This window comes from Sceloporus undulatus, chromosome 1 (genome assembly GCF_019175285.1).
Source record: "Sceloporus undulatus isolate JIND9_A2432 ecotype Alabama chromosome 1, SceUnd_v1.1, whole genome shotgun sequence".
Classification (NCBI taxonomy): Eukaryota; Metazoa; Chordata; class Lepidosauria; order Squamata; family Phrynosomatidae; genus Sceloporus; species Sceloporus undulatus.
The window spans coordinates 172,030,156-172,049,795 of record NC_056522.1 but is presented as its reverse complement, the minus strand read 5'-3'; the positions used below and the strand labels follow the sequence as shown (position 1 = coordinate 172,049,795).

At 39.3% G+C, this 19,640-nt stretch overlaps 2 protein-coding genes across 2 annotated transcripts in view; one reads left to right on the top strand and one right to left on the bottom strand.

The window, feature by feature from the left end:
- Positions 1 to 410: 410 nt before the first annotated feature.
- Positions 411 to 19,493, bottom strand: LOC121925576 (calcium/calmodulin-dependent 3',5'-cyclic nucleotide phosphodiesterase 1A-like). The gene is made up of 7 exons (XM_042457872.1): positions 19,387 to 19,493; positions 16,728 to 16,904; positions 14,238 to 14,304; positions 7,561 to 7,677; positions 6,666 to 6,806; positions 3,444 to 3,544; positions 411 to 540 (listed from the first exon to the last, which is right to left on the bottom strand). Exons 1-7 carry the CDS (start codon positions 19,491 to 19,493, stop codon positions 411 to 413), a joined length of 840 nt encoding a protein of 279 aa, XP_042313806.1.
- Positions 1,036 to 19,640, top strand: part of LOC121918910 (meprin A subunit alpha-like) — a 47,681-nt gene continuing 29,076 nt past the window's right edge. The window contains 1 exon segment of the mRNA XM_042444943.1: positions 1,036 to 1,156. The gene's annotated coding sequence lies outside the window, so the exon portion shown is untranslated.

Genomic DNA, 19,640 nt, shown 5'->3' with positions numbered 1-19,640 from the left:
AAACTGTGGATGCTTGAATCCGTGTATAAAAAAGCTGTGTATAAGAAGGGCCGACAGTATGTATTCAGAGAGCGTTTGCTATTGACTTCCTCTAAGGCAGTGTGACTTCCCCAAGGTCACCCAGTGGATGTCCATGGCTGAATGGCAATTCCAGCCTTAGTGTTCCAGAGTCTGAGTTCAACACTCAGTTCAGCTGCTCTCTAGATTATGTGCTACCACTCACAAATTCTGTGTGCCTGACTACTTATCTATACACATAGCTGCGCTTCTCATTTATAGCTAAGGAAAGGGTTAGTAAATTCTCTGAATCTAGTCTCCCAAAGACAATTCTTACTTTCTGCAGACCTCCAGATGAGTGACTATACTGGTGAATGACCAGTATAGTCACATGTACATTTCTCTATATTGTCTTACCTCCATTCATCTGTAGTTAAATTGACTAAAATGTTCATTTCTTCATTTTGTATAAGATGGTAAACAGCACTCACGTGATGATTTTCAAGAACTGAATTGTCATTATATAAAAGAGCAGCTTCTGACCTAGTATAAAATAAAATAAAAATGGTCACGTTAAACCTTAATTTAAAAGGGCTATATAGTCATGGATTGTACAATTATGTTTTCTTTATAAGGTTTCAGGAATTGGTTATATCCAGAGATTTAAAAAAGTACTATTTCCTTTTCAGAATAGCAGTTTTTCAACTGTGTTTGGATAACTGTTTTCTAGCAGCAGCCATCTCTATATCTACAATGACTGCAACAGAGGAAGATGGTAAACAGCACCTACTCAAACAAAAATCTACAAAAATCCACCAAACAGTGATTTCGAAGCTCCATGGCTTCTTCATCAGGCAAGATGTTATATACCAAACAGGAGAAAAATTGGAAATGTTAGTAAGATGCCTGCATTTTGCTGTTTCTGTCCATAGTTAAGATGGTATGAGGGGGAGGTAATTTTTAGCAGGCTGGCTCCTCCTCCTCTGGCCATGTGGCAATAGGAGATATTCAAAGTCCAGGAGATTTAAAATCCATTTACAAATCAACAAGGACTCCTTCTTTGCAATCCAACGTTTCCATTTCTGTGAGGCCACAGGCCTCTTTGGAGGCAGACAACAATGGATTTCTCAAGAAGCCTCCATGTTTTTGCAACATTTTGGTAGGTGAGGAGGTAAAACTTGCCAATCCAGTCCAAAAAAAATTGTTTTATTTTGGTTGAAGGTCCCAGTCCACTTGCTCAGTTTTCAGGGTCCCCCTGTTGCAGCTACAATGTGGTATCTCACAATCCAGCAGGGGTATCTGTGTTGGCCATTTAGTAAATTCAAAGAAAAATCCACCAAACAGCGATATGTCTGGCACCTACTCACTTCACCCTACTTTATGCAGGTTTATCTCACCCAGAACTGTTTACATTTAAGCAGGTTTACTTGTCTGTGTAAATATGCAGACAGAAAGCATGTGGGTAGGTAGTATTGTATTTATTGGTTTGATGTAAGCCATTAAAGAGGCCTTGTCAAAAAATATCTGGGGACAATTGGGGTTTAAAACACACACACACACACAAATCTTCTTGTAGCACTTTTGAGACAAAATGGAAGAAAGAAGCTGGTAGACTTGAACTTACTTCCTCTGATGCATAAGAACTAGGCTCAAATCTTGAAAAGTTCATGCTAGCAGCTTCTTTCTTTCAGTTAATCTTAAAGGAGCTACAAGCTCCTTATATACACTGATTTTCCAGACTAACATGGCTATATCTTTCAATTTCACACATAAACCTTGGTATGCCTTGGGAAAGGCAAGACAATTTCATGAGTTTGTTCCATTTTGCTGTAGATATTCCCTTGCAGCCCAGAGTCTTGGGTAAGTTGCAGTGTAGCCATGAGGTCGCAGCAGGCCTGGTCTGTGTATGAATGAATGGAGAATGTGCCTCAGGTATTCCAGAATGCCCTGCGAATGTCGTAGATATAGTATATCCTGATTTAAGTAAAGCCTTTGATAAGGTTCCCCATGACATGGCCAAAGCTAACAAAATGAAATTCAACACGGAGAAATGTAAGGCATTGCACTTAGGGCAGAAAAATGAAATGCATAGATATAGGATGGGGACACCTGGCTGAATGAATCTATGTGTGAAAGGGATCTAGGAGTCCAAGTAGACCACAAGTTGAACATGAGCCAACAGTGTGATGCGGCAGCTAACAAGGCCAATGTGATTCTAGGCTGCATCAAGAGAAGTATAGTGTCTAGATCAAGGGAAGTAATAGTCCCACTCTATTCTGCTCTGATCCAGTTTCCTGGAATATTGTGGAATATTGTGTCCAGTTCTGGGCACCACAACTCAAAAAGGACATTGAGAAACTGGAGCGTGTCCAAAGGAGGGCAACTAAAATGGTGAAGGGTCTGGCAATTATGCCCTATGAAGAATGCCTTAGGGAGCTGGGGATGTTTAGTCTAGAGAAGAGAAGGTTAAGGGGTGATATGATAGCACTGTTTAAATACTTGAAGAGATGTCTTATTGAGGAGGGAGCATGCTTGTTTTCTGCTGCTCCAGAGAAGAGGACCTATGGATGCAAACTGCAGGAAAAGAGATTCCACCTCAACATTAAGCGGAACATCCTGACAGTAAGGGCTGTTCAACAGTGGAACAAACTCCCTTGGAGAGTGGTGGAGTCTCCCTCCTTGGAGGTCTTTAAGCAGTGGCTGGATGGCCATCTGTTGGGTATGCTTTGAATGAGAGTTGCTGCATGGCAGGGAGTTGGACTGGATGGCCCTTGTGGTCTCTTCCAGCTCTATGATTCTATGATAGATAAGTCTGTGTAAAAAAGATTCCCTCATGAACAACACATAAGGTACTCTAGTACAAAGGAGGGTACTCAAGTTATTAAGTGACTGACTTTTCTTGCTATCACTTCTACATCCTCAGTCTATGATAAGCACCATACTTTCATGCTTCTTTCACATTATTCAGCATTGCTTGTCTCCATGCTGTACCCATGATTTTCCTTCTTCACAAATCTAGAACTATGCCAATGACTCTTTCTTAACAAAAGTTCTTGACTTTGATGCTGGACTTAAAGATGCACAAAATTAATCTGCCAAAAACTATGTTCTTGCAGAACTGAATTTGCCCCGATCATGATCGAGGGCAAGTTCATATTTCACAGAACCCGGGTCTTTTCAGAAAAGACGGGTTTTAGCCCGAATCTCGATAGCCCGCGCTAAGGGGCATTTCCTTGTGCAAGTCGCAACATGGATTGTGACAGAATCGGGCCCAATATGAACTTCACGTGGAAGAATCGATTTCAAAACCGGGTTAAAAGGTAATGTGAATGGCCCTAAATTTAACAAGTCTGTATACTGCAGTTTAAGGCACTCCTGCCTTTCCATTTCCAGTGGAACTGAAATAACCATGCTAGAATATGATATGGCTGGCACAGAAGACTTACCTTGTTACAACATGGAAATGATTTGTGGTCCCAGTATGTTCATAATCATGGATTGAGGTGCTGAAAATAATTGCTAATATCTCCAGGTCAGTGAACCAGTGCTGGTGAGAAAAATTAAAACCAGTTATATAGTGTATACTGTACTGTATTCTGTATACTGCTAATTTTTAGGGCAATTTGACATGAAGTTGTAGAAGATCTCTTCAGGATCTGCTATGGTTGGAAAGGTGTTAATAGCTGAGAAGAGTTGAATGGAGACTGAAGTGTAAATGTGACCACTTTTTCTCTAGAGCTTAGCTTTCACTGGGGGTTAAGCCTCCCTCCTCTGGTGTCATGATAACGCAAGAGCTTATTCATGAATCTCCTGAGTCGCATAAAATGCTCCCTGATCAAGTATTATTTGCATAGCAGGAATAGGCAACTATGCAACACCCCCCCCACCGCAATATTTCTGGTTTAATGCTCCCATCAGCCCTAAAAGCAGTGCCAGCAGCAGCAGAGGCAGCAGTGGTGGTGCAAATCATTGCCTGGGTATGAGAAGCCTGGAGTAGGCCTCCATCTGCCCTTCCCTACGTCCATAAAGGAAAGGAGAAGCAGTGACCAGAACCACTCCAGAGGATGGGAGGTGAAAGTGGAGGCTGAAGGAGGCAAGGGGGCTGATGCAAGAGGCAAGGTAAAAAGCTGAGGCTGCTGGTAGAACCAATGGGATGGTGGAGGAGGTATGGGGGCAATTGAATATGACCAAAGTAAGCCCAGAGCTTGAGCATTGCTAACACTGATCTAGAATTAGAGGTTCTCCCCTTGAAAGAATTAATAGGGATCTCTCCAGTCATTTGTTTTTGCTTGCAAAATGAAATAGATTTGTCAACAAGGATATACTAATTTTTGAAGCAAATTAGTTGATCCTTAGGCTGACAGCAAACACACATATACATATATGGATAACAAAGCACCAATAGGGTTTCTTAACACGGAAAAACTGTCTGTCTGTGATGGACAAGTTGATCTCTACCAGGGGATAATTTTTCTTCCCCCCCCCCTCTTTTTTAATGTAAAATTTTATTTTAATCAAACAAAACATTTATCACATATATCACAACCACCACCACCTTAACATAAAAAACAACAAAACTAACTAAAATACATACATACACCGACATATGAACTAAGAAAAACTATAAATCTAACACCATTATGTACACTTAACCCTATGACTTCCATCCTTTGTTTAATATGTTGCTTTGAGTATCTCTTATACATATCCTATAAGTTTCTCTTATTCATTTATTTCTTCTATAGAAATTGCCCACTATTACTCATCTCATTCATTTTTCATTGTACAAAATTCATTTCTCTCCCTTGCGAATGCTGTGCTTCTTCAGCATATATTTGCATTATTTTTCTACAGATCATTTCTGTTGGTCTATCAAATTAGATATTTCAAATACTTCTCTCCTCAGAGAAATATCTCCCCCCATTGCTTTCACATATATTCAAACACTAGATGCCATTCTTCTTTAACCTTTTCCAAAGGATTATCCAAAGATTTGTTCTTTAGAATTTGGGTCTGCTTATCCATTTCTGTTATTTCCATTAGTTTCATTAACCATTCCTCTTTCTTTGGAATATCTTTTGTTTTCCATTTTTGTGCTATTAAGATTCCCTAGTTGTTCCAATTCTACTTGTGATTTTATTTTAATTTTACCCATAATTTTCTTAATCAGTTCATTATATTTGAACCATTTCCCCCGCCTAATCATTTCTTTCCTATAAATAGCTTCATGGGATGATAACCACATAGGGAGTTTGTGAATAATATTTCTTTTGTGTTTGTTCCACACTCTCAATAAATTTCTCCTTACACAATTATTATTAATTATTGGATTAGCTTTTTCCATGTCGTACACCAAGTATGCATGGAAATCAAAACTTAACCCTTCTACTTCTAATTCTGATTAATCTTCTGTCTTCTAAATTCATCTAATCTCTTATCCATATGAGACTACATGCATCAGCATACAACTGTAAATTTGGGAGAGTCAGACCACCTCTCCCCCGAGCTTGTTGGAGCAACTTAAGTCTAATCCTTGGTCTTTCCCCCAAATTTTAAATGGTTTATTTGAATTTATAATGGGGATCTTTTGGAATAGATAAATGATTTTTGTAAGTATGGACATTTTGATCGCCACTATCCTGCCTAAAAATAATAATTGAAGGTTTTTCCTATTCATTAAATCTTTTTTAATTCCAGTCCAAAGTTTTGTATAATTATTTTAGAATAACTCATTAGTTTTTTTGTTAGCCATATATCCAAGTACTTTATTCTTTTATTTAATTCCCATTTTTTCTCGCAGCCATATCTCCTCTTCATTTTTCACATTTTTTTTAGAATTGCCAATTTGTTTCTATTATTTTTACATCCTGTGTACTCTCCAAATTCATCTATTATGTCCATTAAATTTGTTATGTTGTCTTGTAGATCTTCCAAATTTATCACTACATCATCCGCAAATGCATGGATTTTGTATTCAAATTGCTTTATTTTCACTCCTCTTATTATTTCATTATTTTTATTTTAATTTTTTATTTTTTTGTCCCATCTTTTCAGAAGACTTCCATTGTGGTCTGTAAGGGCAGAAATGAGGCATCTGACTACACCCAAGTGGCCAGGCATTCTCACCTGACACCATAGGTCCCACCATTAGACATCAAAGGCAGCGATGGGAGTCTTCTGGGCTGTGCAGTGTGCCTGCTGTCATTGTAGACTTTCAAAGAAACTCCACTGTAAACAGCTGATCTTTTTGCCCCAGGCTAAGGTCACTTTGGGATGGGATCGGTCCAGAACTGCCAGATTGGTGTCTGGACTGGCCAACCCTAGCCTAGGGCTAATGGCCCGTTCATATAGGACCCTACTTAGTTCCAGGATAATACAAACAGACAGCCAAGTGGAGATATATTTCATTTGGGAAAATCCCAGGTTAATTTAAACTGACCTGGGAATGAAAAGTCCTTGGTAATGCTGGAGTTACCAGGAAATATTTGGGGATGAAGAAAACATAATGTGGATCTACAAAATAAAGCTGTTTTTACAGGAACAAAACCAGGGACTTTCAGATACTATACCATGACTTTTGTAAAATCATTCTCTTAAGGAGAATAGATGTACAGTATTTTTAAAAGTGTGTGTGTGTGTGTTTCTTGTTTTCTTGAAGTATTTCTTACCATGATTCCAGTATGAAGCAAGATTGTGTGCACAGTTTGAGTGACATCTGTAGCATGGACTGCATTGTGATATGGATTTTGATATTTGTTGTACCCAAGTTCCAGAGCACTTGCAAATGAAATTAGGCAAGTAATGGGAATCTGTAAGAGGCAAGAATCAAATGTAAACATTTTTGTATCAACCTTTGGCAAAACCAAGTGTGGAGTATATAATTCACTCTGTATTACAAAATACTATTGCAAATTTATTACTCAGATATATCATTTGGGAAATAAAATCAAAGAATCCAGTTCAGACATTCAGTGATCCTGGGAGAAGGGTTTTTTGTTTGTTTATTTTTTCTCCTTCTTCTTCTAGATGAACATGTAGCTAAAAACAAGTAGAATTTCAAGGCACTTTGGAGTGGACCTTGCAAAGGAATGCCCATTAGTTCCATCCCAGCTTCCTTCACCACCTCCAAACAGTTTGCCAAATCTCCAAAGAAGCTAAAGGAAACTGCTAATTGTCCCACAGTTGTCCTTATATCTTTCTCTTGCATCATATCTAAATTGTAGAGTTTATGATGTCACACTAGCCATACTGTTTGTGGAGGGAAGTACGATAGGAGTGGTATGCCTATGACTTTTGCCCCATGTTGTAAGAGGGGCTTTTTATTTTACACCTTTTATAATTTCCTCTAGTCCTTTGCAGAGACAAAAGACTCGCTATCTGGCTGTCTACTCATATGGATTATCTAATTGATTCTATAGACGTTATGTTATAATTTACCTTTTAAATGAGCAAATGGATTTCTCTGATTCTGCTAACAATTCAGCCTTGCCATGCTTTTTTCTTTAAAAAACAAAAAAAACCTCAAAACCCTATCAAGGTTTGACCCTGATTTAAGATCCTCACCTTAAATTGGCTCAGAAGATTATATTTGCTGAATAGCACGAACATCAGATATTTCAAGCTGTGTCCTTGACTAGCCTCATTTAAGGCAAATACATCAAACTCCCATTTATCAACATCCTGTTGGTAAGGAACAGAATAACATGTACAAGCAATTTTATTTCTTAAATGGTGTTAGATGAATAAGAATAATATAAATACAAAAAAACTTTTGTTACCTAGAGTTAGCTTTCATACTAATGAATATACCTGTGGCAAACTATTCCAGGTACAGTATATATACAATGAACTTGTCTTAAAGAAGCAAGTAATTTGAACAAAGTCAGTACTATCGCTCTGTTGTATAGCTTCGAATAATTTATTACGGCACATGGCCAGCACATAATACAGCGCGCCCGCGCCATACGCGGACACGCCTTACGTGGCCTTGAGCATATGCGCTCAAGCCGGGGGCACGCGCGGGGCGGAGCGTCCCATTCAATTGAATGGCCGCGCGTGCCCGTTGCGCCCCATGCACTCCCACACCGCCACACACGAGCCCCATTGTTTCCAATGGGGCTCGAGCATAGGCGGAATTTGCCTTACGCGGCGGGATCCGGAACGGATCCCCCGCGTAAGGCAAGGACGGACTGTAATAAAATGTTTACAGAAATTACATTGCATTGCATCCATTTGAAACATTGTATTCTAGCATATCGTATGGATACATATATACATATAAATGTCAAGGATAAAATCCAGAGATGTGCACCTAAATGGATTTAACAGTATACTAGATATATGGGTATAACAAAGATAATTGACTATCTACTATCAACGTATCTCTGGAAGAAGATATAGTAATTTACTGCATCTGTTTTAAAAAGTTTTTATGACATATAATAGCAGCTGCAAAGAATTTAGCAACTTTGGTAGTTAACATATTCACTGCTGTCTGCAAGAAGATAGTCCACATAAAATTTCTCCTGCCTGCCAGGAAATTGTTGGATAAGTGGGGTTATAAACAGGGCACGCTGTTCATAATAAAGGGAGCAACAAAGGAGAATATGACTGATAGATTCAATTTCTTCAGAGCCACAAGGGCAGAGCCGGCATTGGTATGGTATCCTTTTAAATCTGCCTTCCAATACAGCAGACGGAAGGATATTTAATCTTGCAAGCATAAAGGCCCTTCTTAACTTGGGAATGTTCAAGTAGTCAAGGTATCTAGCATGCTTGTAGGTTATTCCAGTTTCCCTGAAAATAGGATATAAAACCGATTGATTTTTATGTTGTAAATCAATATCCTTAATTCTCTGGATAATGGCAATTTTTGTCTTGTTATAACCCATTGAGAGTACATATGGCAATGACAACCCAATATAAGAAAATTTCATAAATAAAGATTTCTTCCAAGCTGAAGTAAAAGAGTCTTGTTAACGTTAATGGAGCCAAACCAACTGGTACAAATAGCATTTTTAGCCAAAGGTTAAATTTGCGAATCCAGATGCATGCCTCAATTGATAATAGGCCAGCTTCTAAACGAAGAATAACAACTGACACACAGTTTGGAACTCCGAAAATAGTTCTTAAAATTTGGTTTGAACAACCTCAAAGGAAGCAGTATTATTAGAAGGACAGATCTCTGAACCATACAAGAGTTGCGCTAGGATCTTAATAACAAAAACTTGAAGGGCTGCAGGTATATATTGGCCACCCTTGTTATAAAAAAAAGGAGCAAAGAGCCCTGATGCTTCTTTGGACATTTGTTATTGCATTCTTTTGATGGAGATTAGCAGAACCCCTTTCATGGAAAACTATACCTAGATATTTATAGGATGACACCTGTTCAATATTATTGTTGTCTATTGACCATTTATAATGTAATCGCCTTTTTGAGAAAACCATTATTTTAGTTTTGCTTTAGTTAATTTTTAATGAATCTTTCTTACAATGGTTTGCAAGGGCTTTCAGAAGTCTATTTAGTCCTATTCTAGTGAGTGACATAAGCACACATCATCAGCGTAAACAAGAATTGATATGGGTCCATTTGAAATAGTTGGGTGATGCGATGGTATAGCTCATGTACTCATAATCACAGAATTTATATAAAAATTAAAGAGAGTTGGTGCTAATACACATCCTTGCCTTACACCATTAAAAGTAAGGATGGATCTTGTTGTATTTCCATGGCTGTTGCATCTTACTACTAGGTGAGAATCTTCGTGCAGTTTTCAAATCAAAGTTAACAGGCGTCTATCTATATTGGTAGCTTCTAGCTTTTCCCATAGCTTGTTTCTTGGAATGAGGTCAAATGCTGATTTGAAGCCAACAAAAGCAGTGAACAGATTGCCCCTATTTCTCAGTAAGATGTTGAAGAATCAGGGCATGGTCGATTGTGGAACAATTGTTTCTGAATCCAGCTTGTTCATCTTTAATAATATTCTCTTCTTCCAACCAATCTTGAAGCTTATCCAATAGGTGTAATGCATAAAGTTTGCTTATAATATTCAGTAGACTAATGAGCCTATAATTTCTAGGGTCTGTTTCTTATAAATGGGCACAACAATAGCAAGCCCCCAGTCATCCAGAATGCAGGTTGTTCGATCTATGGTGGTAAATAAAGCAGCAATTACCAGTCAATGTTAGTTTTAAACACTTCAGCAGGAATGTTGTCATTTCCAGGAGCTTTGCTGGTTTAAAGTTTTGAGATCAGATTTTTAACTTCCAGAGTTGAAATTGGTGGCCATTCAGGAAGCTTTTCAGCATTAATGTAACAGGGCCCAAGACAACCCTGATCTTGGTCATACAGTTTGATGAAATACTGTTCCCAGTTGTCTACAGGGATATAATATTTTATGCAGCTTGCAAGTTTTGCCATCCACTAGATACCATTTTCCAAAATAGAATTGGATCATTGGCTTTAACTGCCTTTATCAAGTTTGTCCATGAATCTTTTTGGGCTTGAATTTATTTTTTATTTTTTATCAATCTCTTATAATTCTTCTTTAGTTCAAACCATTGAAATTTAAATAAGATTTAGATACTTGTGGTTTTGTTGGCATAACATGCTTTGCAGAAACAACAGAGGTGCCATTAAGGGGAAGTTTCTTTCCCAATTTGGGAGTAGGAGACTCTCTATTTGGTCTCTTGTTATAAGGATAGTTTACAGTTTGTGTCAGATTCTTGGCCATTGAATCCTGGAGAGGCATTATTTTCTTGGTGTTGAATTTTTTCTTAGCTGGTGTTTCATTCTGTTTTTGTGGGTTTGGGTTTAAGCATTTTTCAATTTTGCAAATCTTTCTAGGATTTCCCACTATTTTACTAGTAAGATTTTACCACTTAAATCCCTTCTTTTGGTTACTTTCTACATTTTGTGTGAGAGATGTTAACTGTGATGTACTGTATTCCCTTGATCACACTCCAGATTCATTTCCTGTTCCTTTGTCACAGAGAAAAAAGTTTGCAGATGCAGACCCACCAGGGTGGTTAGCAAATTGTTACATTCAATTAAAAAAATTGTATAGCTGCTTGCATAGAATGAAGTGGCCTGCTGCCCACAAATAGTAATGCCAGATGGAAGTTTTTAGTTCATTAGGTGCTCAAAGTACCTGCTGTTTCTGTTGCTGCTGTTGTGTGCCTTCAAGTCATTTCCGACTTATGGCGGCCCTGGGGCAAACCTATCATGGGGTTTTCTTTATTTCTACTGAGCATGATTTCACAGTCCTAAGAGACAAGCTTTATGGGTCCAAAACACAAAAGTCCTGAAGTCTGAAAACAAATCCAAAATAATTGGTAATGAAATTATCTTTACAGTACAAGCAAACTTATAAGTGAAAGGTGATTTCATACCATGATGACTGGATTTGCTCCAGACTTGTCATGAAATTCTGTTGAATGTCAACTCTGAAATTCTTTATGAAATTACACTGAAATTGCAATGTGGGACAATATAACCAAGGCTCTTAATTGCATTATGAAAGCAAAACAAAGTTAGCTCCACAGTGTAGGAATGATTTCTGTTTCTAGGTGCATTTGTATGAAGTATAAGAGTCTCAGTCAAGATCAGAGCAGAGGTGTTTTTTAAGGCGGTCCTGGGGGCACGAATTCTGGCAAAAACTGTTCTGACGGTGCATGTGGCCTACCAACCACACTTTCTCCATTCCTGCTCTAGACAACGGATATGCCTTTCAAAATGAAGACTGGCATGGTGTTTTAGATCAGTGACAGTCTTAGCAGCTTTTCTATGTATTCTTTGTCAGCTGAAAACTGCATGTTAACATTTTTGAAGCACTGATTCAGGCCTTGGATCCTGGTGTTGAATTAAGTCTCAATTTCTTTGGCTTTCTGTTGAAAGTTAGGCACATAGATTGGATTAATACATCAAAATTTCACAGTGTGTATTAAATAATATGGCAGAGACCTGTGCTTAGATCTTTCATCTCTCGATTCAGTTTTAACAATTAATAGTTTTAAGGAAAAAAGGAAGGTGGCTGGGAATCCAGCATTGGGGGAGAAGTATTAATCCCATGCATTGTACCATTTTTTTATTGTCCCCCCCTTAAATTGCTGCTTGTTACATATAGGATTCCCTGAATGGAACAAATTTCAGAGGGTGAATTCCTCATTTGAAGAAATAGCTTCAATCTGAATTCACTCTGAATCCCCCTCTCTTGAAGCCAATCTTTGCACAGTGGTCATGTGGCCAGCATGAGTGCACAGAATACTGTTACCTTCCCGCCAAAGTGGTACCTATTTATCTACTTGTACTTTTACATGCTTTCAAACTGCTAGTTTGGCAGAAGCTAAGACTAGTGCCGGGAGCTCCCTCCGTCACATGGTGCTTGGGTCTCAAACTTCTGACCTGCCAATCATCAGAGTCAGCATCTTAACTTGACACAGAACAGAGTGAGCTCCCATCACTAGTCCCAGTTTCTTCCAATCTAGCAGTTCGAAAGCATGGAAAAGTACAAACAGATAAATAGGTATCACTTCATTGGGAAGGTAACAGCATTCCACGCAGTCATGCTGGCTACATCACCACGGAGCCATCTTTGACAATGCTGGATCTTTGGCTTAGTAACAGAGATGACCACCAGCCCCTACAGTTAGTCACAACTAGACAAACTTATCAAGCAACAACCTTGTCTTTACCTTAATCTTTATTCCAAACAGCATGTCTTAATTTCAGCTATAGCAAGGTAATTTGCCATGACCTAAGGCTGTATTCTCTTTGGTCCAAACACACTGCAGAAATCATCCAGTTTGAGAGAGCTTTAACTGCCCTGGCTCAATGCTAGGGAATGCTGGGAACTGTAGTTTTGTGAGACATTTAGCCTTCTCTGTCAGAGAGCTCAGGTGCCACAATAAACTACAATCTCCAGGATTCCCTAGCACTAAGCTAGGGCCATTAAAGCGGTCTCAAACTGCATTATTTCAACAATGTGCGTTTGGACCTTTGTTGTCAAAACAGTTGGATCTTTGTTCATTTTTATGAATTCAAAACTTCTGCAGTTTTTTTTCCTATGGTATTCCTCTGTTCTTGCCTTCATTCTTTATGGGTTCCTGGAACATTTGTCAGAGCTACAAACTCAGGCCTCTCTGCCATGCCAAAAGCTTGCATAGCTGCTCTAGAGCCATGTTGGAGTAGTTATTTAGTCACCATACTATACAATCTAGTTTTGTCCAACATCAGACGGCTTTTTCATATATTATCACCATAATCACACTGAAATAGGATATTTTGATTTTCTATGCTGTTTACAGAATCAAAGAATCATAGAATTGGAAGAGACCCCAAGGACCATCCAGTCCAACCCCATTCTGCCATGTAGGAAACTCACATTCAAAGCACCCTGGACAGATAGCCATCCAGCCTCTGTTTAAAGACCTCCAAAGAAGGAGACTCCACCACTCTCCAAGGCAGTGTGTTCTACTGTCAAACAGCTCTTACTGTCAGGAAGTTCTTCCTAATGTTTGGGTGGAATCTCTTTCCCTATAGCTTGCATCCATTGTTCCATGTCATATTCTCTGGGAGCAAACTGGCTTGCTCCACACTCAATGTAACATCACTTCAGATATTTAAACAGGGCTATCGTATCACCTCTTAACCTTCTCTTCTCCAGATTAAACATACCCAGCTCCCTAAGCCTCCCCCATAGGGCACGATCTCCAGACCCTTCATGATTTTAGTCACTCTCCTTTGGACAAGCTCCAGTTTCTCAACATCCTTTTTGAACATTTTTGCCTAGAACTGGACACAGTATTCCAGGTGGGGCCTGACTAAGCCAGAATAGAGGGGCACTCTATTGCTTCCCTTGATCTAGACACTATAATTCTTTTGATTCAGCTTAGAATTGCATTGGATTTTTAGCCACCAAATCAGACTGTTGACTCATGTTCAACTTGTGGTCTCCTAGGACTCCTAGATCCCTTAGTATTGTTAAGCCAGGTGTCCCCCATCCTATATCTGTGCATTTCATTTTTCTGCCTAAGTGCAATACCTTACATTTTTCCCTGCTGAAATTCATTTTGTTAGTTTTGGTCCAGCTTTCTAATTTATTAAGATGATTTTGAGTTTTGATCCTCTCCTCTGGGGTATTAGCTACTCCTACTTTAGTTTAACTAAATGTTATTTTACAATACTTCTTTTAAAAACCTTTGAGGTGATCCTGTATGCGAAATGAACCCATTATTTTCACCTTGAAAGTTTCTGTGACTTCAGATGGAAAAGCCAATCCAGTTGGGCTTGTGGGTGTACGAAATGCCCTAAGAAAAGATGTAAGAGATATGTTAATGTCTTTTCTAAGTCCTATGCATAGCTGGAAGGTATTGAATCAAGTTGATTTATGATTAATTTTAAATAGAATTTACTAAAAAAAATATCCCACAGATTTATTTATTTTTTGCATGCAGACAAGAAAGAATTTGGGGTTTAAAAAATATGAATGAAGGAAAAGGAAAAACTGCCAGGCTTCTCCATCTTTTTTAGTATTTTACATTACTGTACCCAGTTACCTTTTTCAAATTATTCTTTTTTAAAATATTTTTTTAAAAAAAGTGTCCTGGGTAAATGACATCTCATTAAACCATTAAGTCCTTTTGAATTTGCGCAAAGACAGAAAACAATAGAAGCACTGATTTACAGTACCTGCATAATATCCAATTGTTTTATTTGGCAGGGTCAGTGGAGATTAAGCCTTTTTGTCCACTTTTTCAGATGCTTGTAAAATGTCCCAATTTCTCTCTCTTCTTCCCACTGTCCCTCTTTGACCTCAATCAATCATTCAATTACGGTCATAGACCAAATATAAAATAAAGTGTATAAAATACATAAAAATACACACAAATACAACTAAATACAGTCGGCCCTTATACACGGCTTTTTTATACACGGATTCAAGCATCCACGGTTTGAAAATGTTCAAAAAAAGTATACATTTCAAATATCAAACCTTGATTTTCCAATTTTTATAAGGAACACCATTCTGCTATGTCATTATATTTAATCTGGACTTGAGCATCCACAGATTTTGATATACAAGGGGGATCTTGGAACCAAACCCCAGCAGATAACAAGGGTCCACTGTACAGCTAAAATACACAAAATACTAAATACATACTCATATTTCTCTTCAGATTGCATGCACTCTTTGACCTCAGCTTACTTCAGTTGTTTCAAACTGAGTTCAAAGTGCAAATGGGGTTTGCACTCAATTAACCCAGCAGGGGGCAGAGATGGGGACTGGACAAGATCTTGCCCTGCCCAGTAGTGTCAGGCAAAAGCAAACTAATCGCATTTAGCTTTTGTGTTTTTGTGTTTTGTGACTCTGATTTAGCTTGGCCCTGTTAAGTGTGACAGACTGGATTGGGAGACAGTCTGGGCCTGGCCTCATGCATGGTGTGGCTGGCTGGGGGAGGTAGTTTTTCTTCTACTTTGGATGGGCAAACGGATGGATGGGACTACAATTCCCATCAGCCCCTTGGAAGATCTGACCGGCATGGGGGCCTAAAGGGATGAGATTGAACGGGAAGGTATAATTCCCCCAAAACGGAAAGGATTACCCAATGGGAAAGTTTAATTCCCCAGAAATTCCCCACAATTTTTTAATACCCGGAAATTATCCAGAATGGTTTCTTATTACCCAGAAACCGGGGAATTCCCCAGAAATTGGCAACACTGCTGGTGAGATGCAAATGGACTTTAAATTTCCTGGACTTTGAAAATCTCCCTATTGCCGCATGGCCAGGAGGAGGAGGATGAGAAAGAGCCTGCCTTGCCTTCACAAAATATATCCTCCCCAGTATACCATCTTTACTAAGGACTGAAACAACATGCAGGCATCTGACTAACATCTCCAATTCTTTTGTTTTTTTCCTCCTGTTTGGTTTGTAACATCTTGCCTGATGAAGAAGCCCATGGAGCTTCAAAAGCTTGCAAAGATATTGTGCATTTCAGTTGGCCAATAAAGGTATCACTGATGGGTTTTTCTTCCTCTATACAACTATCATAAGTAAGAAGCAAGCATCCTTCCCCAGCCCAAGATATTCAGTACAGTCGGCCCTCTGTATCCATGGATTTCTCATCCACAGATTCAAACATCCACAGCTTGAAAATATTTGAAAGATATATAAATTCCAAAAGGCAACCCTTGATTGTGCCATTTTATATAAGGGGCACCATTTGATTATTCCACTGAATTTAATAGGACTTGAGCATCCACAGATTTTGGTATCAACGAGGGGTCCTGGAGGGATACCAAGGGCCTGCTATATGTTATAAACAAGGCAGCAAGAATTAGAGGAGGACTAGGCTACTGGAGCCATTATGTTTATGACCCTCCTACCACTTCCTAGCCAGTGTATGGGTGGGGGACTGCCACTGATAAACCAGGTGGAGTTGGGCCCCATTGCTCCCCCTGCAATGGTTTATGGTTTTATATTGGAGAAATGAGAGTGATGGTTGGAAAGTGACTGAGATTTCTTATAAATATTCAAAGTTTTAAATTAGCCTGATCTTTAATTTTACTGATAATCAGCTGCATAATGTTAGCTTTATCTTATTTTTGCCTTATTGTAAGGTGCCTTGAGTCCCATGCTGGGAGAAAAGTCGGATAACAAACTAAGTTTATCCTGCAAATAGCTTCATCATTCATTATCAAATCTATCCAGCATTTGTTAACAAATTTTACCTTTCTACTGAAGCACTAGTCTGAACAGCATATTCTATAGTACGAAAATTTGCTGTTTCCTCAGGTTTGTATTGCTTTTTTCTCCTTGTAAAGGTAACTGTCAACCATTCCCGTACATCAATAGACATTGAATCCCCCGTGATGTTAAACAGTTCATCCTCAGTATCCAAAAGGCTCCTGCAGAAAGTTATACTCAGATTATTTATATATCACTTCTCACATTAGCTTCTGAAGTCTCTAACAAAAATGAAAGACACAATTAGTCACTGATTTATGACTAAGTACCGGTAGATGTTTTTGGTGGGGAAATTGTAACTTTCAGGTACAAATGCCACAAATACAATCATCTCTTTGTTGTCTATTGGGCCACTATACAATCATGTGAATATGCATATGGTCCCTTGGATCCAGCTGCTTCTGCCAAATCTGGCAATTCCCTCCCTGCTCTTGCAGCCTCCCCATATGCATAAAAAAACCCTGGGACCCAGATGGAAGGGTGGGAAAGAAAATCCTGAGTTTACTAGCACTTGATAAAGAAGGGTACATGATTGGATCCCATCCTTTATGTTCTTGTAGTATTAACTTAATGCATACTGATATACAGTGGTACCCCGGGTTACGAAATTAATTCGTTCCGCGGTTAATTTCGTAACCCGAAATACCTTCGTAAGCCGAATTCCCATAGGCGCTAATGGAAAAATAGCTCTCTGCTGCCCTCCGGTGGCGGAAAATAGCGCCGCGGTTTTTTCGTAACCCGAAGAAACCTTCGTAAGCCGAAGCAATAAATCCCTATGGGATTTTTTCGTATCCCGAAAAATTCGTAACCCGGCGCATTCGTATCCCGGGGTACCACTGTATGCATAATGTATATGCAGAAAGGGAAATTTTAGAGATGGTAAAAAGATGTACATAACATCTTTAGGAAGTTGTATTTCCTGAGAGTGTAATAACCTCATGGAAGGCAATGGCAAACCTCCACTGAATGAATCTTGCAAGAAAACCACACAATATGTTTACTGTAGAATTGCCATAAGTTGTAAATGACTTGAAGGCACACAACAACAACAGTGGTTCAAAACCACTTACCTTAATATTTGCAAAGAAAACAATTAATTCAGATTATTGAGGCAAGCTATTCAAGAAATTTTCAGACTCAGTAAGGTTGGCATCACATAATATGTATTTATAAATGGGGTTTCAATCTGATTGAACATGTTTTAGTAGTTTAATTATACGTTTCCATTCTCAACCAGCTGTATCTGTGTTTTCTCTGTTGGGTCAGGTGAGACAAACAGCCATTCTGGGCTCCTCCTCTCCTCCATTCTAGCTGGAAACTATAGCGCTCTACAGCCGGGCCCTTTAGCATGTCTTGGTGATGTGCTAGGGTTGCCTCAGGGCAGTGCGTGCACACGCCCTGCAACCCTAGCACGTAGCGATGATGTCATCACTGTGTGGCGCCGTATACACATGATGTCACTGTTGCGCAGGTGGCAGTTTTAACATGATGTTCACAAATCTATAGGTTTTACAAACATTTTAATTTGAATTATGTCCATAATGGGGAGAACCAACATGATGTAGTAGTCTGAGTATTGGACTAGGACTCTGGGAGACCAGGGTTTGAAACCCTTCTCAGCCCTGGAAACCCAGTGAGCGAGCTTCAGCAGGTCCCACTCTCTGAACCTCAGAGGAAATCAGTGGCAAACCTCCTCTGAACAAATCTTGCCAAGAAAACCCTGTAATAGGTGGGAAACATCTTGAAGGAACAAGAGCCCGGTACAAACAGGCGCACTTGTTACGGCGGCCTTGCAACATAAAAAGAACCCACTTTTTGTGGGTTCTTTTGTCTACCAGAGGGAAGCCACACAGTTTGGTGGCTGTGGCCTCCCTCTGGTGGAAAAACAGGCACCGGCAGGCCGGCATTTTTCAGTGGTCTATATCGTGCCATAATAACAACAGAACGGGGAGGGGGAGACTTTTGCCCAGTTTATTACGAGTACATATTCAGTCCATTGAAAGTTTAAAAACCAGTCAATATAATCTTCATGAACAATATGGATAAAAGAGGTGCAGGTGTTTTGTCAGACAACAGCTGATATCCTAAATGGTCTAAGCATAGTGCAAATATCTGCCAACAGATTTATGCTATGCAATATACAACCCCCAAACAGAATAGCAACAATTTACAAGACACATATAGAAATGGGCAGGCCTGAATAACAGTTGTGCAACATGAAGTGTGCGAAGACCCTACATGCACAACTCAGCTTCCACCAGCATCACCTGGATATGGCCATTGCACAATATCCAAATAATTGCTCTACATATGTAGGATATACAGTCTGCCCTCCCCATACACGGGGGAATCCATTCCAGACACTCCCTGTCCATGTATGGGGAAAAGAGCATATGCTCAAGCCTCATAGGAAATAATGGTGTGTGTGCTTGTGTCGGCGCACAGGGTGCGCGGAGCGAGTACGCACCCTATTATTTCTGCCTGGGCTTGCCTTCCACGTGAGCTCAAGTGACTAACAGGATGCCAGCCAGTTTCCCATCAGATGCAGCACTACAATAGTTAGAGTGGCCAGGAGAAGCAGAATTCCTAATGACTGGCGAAACGTTCCTGTCCTCTGCTCAAAATAAATTGTGTTGTACTTACAATAGAGTAGCGGAACGTTTCTTTTTGGCCCTGTGCTCACAGGTTTTTGATTTTGCTGCACTACAGGTTGTTCTGACACCAATCTTCTTTCTTTTATCCTGTGTCATAGTTTCAGCTGTCTTTTGCCTTACTAACCTTACAGGAGTAAGTTACTATATTTACACATTGCAGTAAGTTGCTACATTTATATTTAAGTTAGTTAATAGTAGTTCCCCATCTCTATGTGCATATCATTCTTACAAGTTATCTGCTGG

Excerpts from the sequence above, each read along its gene's own strand:
- LOC121925576 (XM_042457872.1), bottom strand. The coding sequence starts at position 19,493 with ATGACACAGGATAAAAGAAAGAAGATTGGTGTCAGAACAACCTGTAGT. Across the intron at positions 16,905-19,386 it reads AAACGTTCCGCTACTCTATT|GAGCCTTTTGGATACTGAGG; the intron begins GTAAGTACAACA and ends AACTTTCTGCAG. Across the intron at positions 3,545-6,665 it reads TGCTTCATACTGGAATCATG|CACTGGTTCACTGACCTGGA; the intron begins GTAAGAAATACT and ends TTTTCTCACCAG.